This window comes from Salmo salar, chromosome ssa02, assembly GCF_905237065.1.
Source record: "Salmo salar chromosome ssa02, Ssal_v3.1, whole genome shotgun sequence".
In the NCBI taxonomy this organism is placed as follows: domain Eukaryota; kingdom Metazoa; phylum Chordata; class Actinopteri; order Salmoniformes; family Salmonidae; genus Salmo; species Salmo salar.
In genome coordinates, this window is record NC_059443.1 from 65426719 (window position 1) to 65431680 (window position 4962).

Here is a 4962-nt window from a genome sequence, read left to right on the forward strand (position 1 = left end):
ATAATCCTCCCACGCCACACACACTCATAATCCTCCCACGCCACACACACTCATAACCCTCCCACGCCACACACACTCATAACCCTCCCACGCCACACACACTCATAACCCTCCCACGCCACACACACTCATAACTGTCCCCGTCCCACCACACACACTCATAACCCTCTAACCACACACACACTAGGCTGCCCTCTGCAGTGCCCTGTATAGGGTCTCATGTGCAGTGTGTTTGAAGTGGCTGGGGGTTGTGGTCCCATTGTCCAGTTCTACAGAGAGTGACCCCTTATACCCATGCACCTCTCTACCCTTCACTCTGCTGAATGAAACAACAGATGGTGAAGGCGTCGCTTTGATAGAAACCTAAAGAAGAAAACCAACAGGGAGGAGAAGAGGAAGAAAGACTCAGCAAGATGGCCGACATAAAGGGTGTTTTAAAGAGGTTGGTCAGCTGACCCTAAAGCTGACCCCAAACCACCCCCTGGACCATAGGGCTTTGCTGTGTTTTAATAGGCATATTTGAAGAAAATCTAAAATGGCAGTAAATATCACAGAGGGGGCCTTTAATGGGGAATAATAGCCTTGCTATGTGAATTATATTACCTGTGTGCATGATTTCACGAAACGCCTGGTTCATAGCCCACACAGAAGACATCTGGAGCTGGATATGGGTCAGTCTCAATCCTTCAGTGTCACATTGGGGAATTGTATTGAAGACAGCTGCCGCTGCTGCAGTAAGCCTCATTGCGAATCAGGCTCTTGCTCATGAAGACCAAGCATGTGTTCCCACTGCTAACCAAACCACTAACTGATTATCTACTGGTGTTATACCAACAGGCTGTGGACTCTTTTAAAGGTGAGCCAGGGTGGTATATCTAACATATCCGCTGATGTCTGTCTGCATTTATCACCACCATTCACACACACACACACACACACACACACACACACACACACACACACACACACACACACACACACACACACACACACACACACACACACACACACCCAAACACACCCCCAAACACACACACACACACACACACACACACACACACACACACACACACACACACACACACACACACACACACACACACACACAATATCAATGTCCTAAACTGTTTGGCTCGAGCTGTAGTCTAATTGATTATAACGGGTGAATGGATTGAAGTGAGGGGATTCAGAAGTTGGCAGGTAACGGAACAGTCTCAGAGAACTTGGCATTGATTCTAGCTCAGAATCTTCACTTCACTGATGTCTCATCCTGAAACTTAGCAGTATAATTCCCGTGCCCCATCCCATCCCCTGTCCCTCCACCCCACAGCTATAAACAGGCCCACAACAACAAAGTTTCCATTGAATTAAGGCTAAATTAATTTTTCTGTGAATCCCCCGAGTTTTCAGATATGCCTAGTATGATAAAGTAGCCCTGAAATAATGGCCCGTCCTGACCTTAGCTCTGCCTTTCAGCACTATGTTTCCATGACACCATGGTTGCTTTGGCTACCCTCATGGAACCCCATGGTTTCCCATCACCGTGACAACACAGAATTGTAGAATCTGATCTAGGGTCTGTTTTGCATTTGTACCCATTACTGGTTAAGGTTAGGATTATGGTAGGATACGTTTATCCTAGATCTGTGTTTTTTTCAATAACAGGAGATGAAGACTTCCTGTCAATCATCAACCAGTACTGCCAATAGTGGCAATTTTGACTACCACACAGGATTCAAAATAATGTTTAAGGAGCGACAGAGTGACAGGGATATACTGGAGGAGTGAAAGGAGAGGAGGACAGGGTACTGGAGGAGTGAGAGGAGGACAGAGTACTGGAGGAGTGAGAGGAGGACAGAGTACTGGAGGAGTGAGAGGAGAGGAGGACAGGGTACTGGAGGAGTGAGAGGAGGACAGAGTACTGGAGGAGTGAGAGGAGAGGAGGACAGGGTGCTGGAGGAGTGAGAGGAGGACAGAGTACTGGAGGAGTGAGAGGAGAGGAGGACAGGGTGCTGGAGGAGTGAGAGGAGGACAGAGTACTGGAGGAGTGAGAGGAGGACAGAGTACTGGAGGAGTGAGAGGAGAGGAGGACAGGGTACTGGAGGAGTGAGAGGAGTGAGAGGAGGACAGAGTACTGGAGGAGTGAGAGGAGAGGAGGACAGGGTGCTGGAGGAGTGAGAGGAGGACAGAGTACTGGAGGAGTGAGAGGAGGACAGAGTACTGGAGGAGTGAGAAGAGAGGAGGACAGGGTACTGGAGGAGTGAGAGGAGGACAGAGTACTGGAGGAGTGAGAGGAGAGGAGGACAGGGTGCTGGAGGAGTGAGAGGAGGACAGAGTACTGGAGGAGTGAGAGGAGGACAGAGTACTGGAGGAGTGAGAGGAGAGGAGGACAGGGTGCTGGAGGAGTGAGAGGAGGACAGAGTACTGGAGGAGTGAGAAGAGGACAGAGTACTGGAGGAGTGAGAGGAGAGGAGGACAGGGTGCTGGAGGAGTGAGAGGAGGACAGAGTACTGGAGGAGTGAGAGGAGAGGAGGACAGGGTGATGGAGGAGTGAGAGGAGGACAGAGTACTGGAGGAGTGAGAGGAGGACAAAGTACTGGAGGAGTGAGAGGAGGACAGAGTACTGGAGGAGTGAGAGGAGAGGAGGACAGGGTGCTGGAGGAGTGAGAGGAGGACAGAGTACTGGAGGAGTGAGAGGAGGACAGAGTACTGGAGGAGTGAGAGGAGGACAGAGTACTGGAGGAGTGAGAGGAGGACAGAGTACTGGAGGAGTGAGAGGAGGACAGAGTACTGGAGGAGTGAGAGGAGGACAGAGTACTTGTAGAGGGGTGCGTAACTGATGGCAGAGAAGTTAGGTGCAGGAGAGCAGAACTGGGTAATAACCGGAGATTTATTAAGCAAAACCAACGGCATCCAGAACAACAAGATAAATGGGCACACAAATAACCCGTTGTGCGCTCACGGGGAACGTGCACAAGCACTACAATAAACAATCCCACACAAAGACATGGGGGGAACAGAGGGTTAAATACACAACAAGTAATTGAGGGATTTGAAACCAGGTGTGAGGAAAAACAAGACAAAATGGAAAATGAAAAATGGATTGATGATGGCTAGAAGACCGGCAACGCCGACCGCCGAGCGCAGCCCAACAAGGAGAGGACCCGACTTTGGCGGAAGTCGTGACAGTACTGGAGGAGTGACAGGAGGACAGAGTACTGGAGGAGTGAGAGGAGAGGAGGACAGGGGTACTGGAGGAGGACATGGTACTGGAGGAGTGAGAGGAGAGGAGGACAGGGGTACTGGAGGAGGACATGGTACTGGAGGAGTGAGAGGAGAGGAGGACAGGGGTACTGGAGGAGGACATGGTACTGGAGGAGTGAGAGGAGAGGAGGACAGGGGTACTGGAGGAGGACATGGTACTGGAGGAGTGAGAGGAGAGGAGGACAGGGGTACTGGAGGAGGACATGGTACTGGAGGAGTGAGAGGAGAGGAGGACAGGGGTACTGGAGGAGGACATGGTACTGGAGGAGTGAGAGGAGAGGAGGACAGGGGTACTGGAGGAGGACATGGTACTGGAGGAGTGAGAGGAGAGGAGGACAGGGGTACTGGAGGAGGACATGGTACTGGAGGAGTGAGAGGAGAGGAGGACAGGGGTACTGGAGGAGGACATGGTACTGGAGGAGTGAGAGGAGAGGAGGACAGGGGTACTGGAGGAGGACATGGTACTGGAGGAGTGAGAGGAGATGAGGACAGGGGTACTGGAGGAGGACATGGTACTGGAGGAGTGAGAGGAGATGAGGACAGGGGTACTGGAGGAGGACATGGTACTGGAGGAGTGAGAGGAGAGGAGGACAGGGGTACTGGAGGAGTCAGAAGGGGAAGTGCAGCTGGTTTGTTTTCCTGTCTTTGCCAGTCAACACTAGCAGTGTGGGATCAACCATCTGCTGACAGTTAAAGTCACCACTGTGGAGGCGGGGGTTACTGGGGTTAGGGTACAGGTCAGGGGGGTGTATGGGGGGTGGTGATGAGCCTCCCCTTCCCCCCTTTCCCGTCTCCTACACCGTTGGTGTCACTAAACCTGAAGGAAGGTCCCAACTGAGTCACCGACAGCAGGGAGACAGAATATGAACGGAGAGGCAAAGGTCTCAGTCTCTAAAGGACACGACAAAGTACTCCAACATTCTACCTTCACCTGGACAGAACCACCTTATCAGTCCTTTCAGACCACTTTGCCTGGAAGACAATCTAAATTGTTATAGGCATGTCATGACACAGTAGATGGTGAAGCTACAAAGCAGAACGGAGGTTTTCAGATCAACAGCTTCAGCCAAAGTGCAGTAGACCACTTCGGAACGCCATGAAGTAGCATTAGCCAGAAACACCCCCTGCTTCACTCAAGTCAAGAGGGGGGCTTACTGACTTCACTGACATCCAGGCAGACTGAGAAAATGAGTTTGTTTTACCACCAGAAGAAAACACATCAGAATAAGAGCTGACATGCCCCAGCATCTGGTCGTCAACATGAGTTCTGCCCACTGTTGACAAGGGCACTTCCTCACTGGCTTAGAGAGAGACAGAGAGAGAGACAGAGAGAGAGAGAGACAGAGAGAGAGAGACAAAGAGAGAGAGACAGAGAGAGAGACAGAGAGAGAGAGAGACAGAGAGACAGAGAGAGAGACAGAGAGCACGAGAAAACACTAGATTGTCTGGTAGACATTATCTCTCCTCTGCTATGCCCACAATCAGGAGGCACTTAGCAGAGCAGATAAACACAGCAGGGGTCAGGAGGTCAACACGTCAACCGAACAGGGCCAGACAAAGTAGAGAACGTTGGAGGTAAGACTAGGAGCCCTATAGTCACACCAAGGAGGACACTTAGTGTGAATGGAGGAGAAAATAGTTGGGTGGATTATATGGTCCAAAGACAAGAGTGTTTGTATTGTGGGCGTCAAACTATTT

General features: G+C 51.0%; 1 protein-coding gene across 1 annotated transcript; it reads right to left on the reverse strand.

Annotated features, from left to right (window-relative positions):
- Nucleotides 1–304: 304 nt before the first annotated feature.
- Nucleotides 305–3826, reverse strand: LOC123737685 (uncharacterized serine-rich protein C215.13-like). Its single transcript, XM_045713266.1, has 2 exons — nucleotides 3193–3826; nucleotides 305–363 (listed from the first exon to the last, which is right to left on the reverse strand). The coding sequence occupies exons 1-2, from the start codon at nucleotides 3824–3826 to the stop codon at nucleotides 305–307; spliced, it is 693 nt and encodes a 230-aa protein (XP_045569222.1).
- Between the last annotated feature and the right edge of the window lie 1136 nt (nucleotides 3827–4962).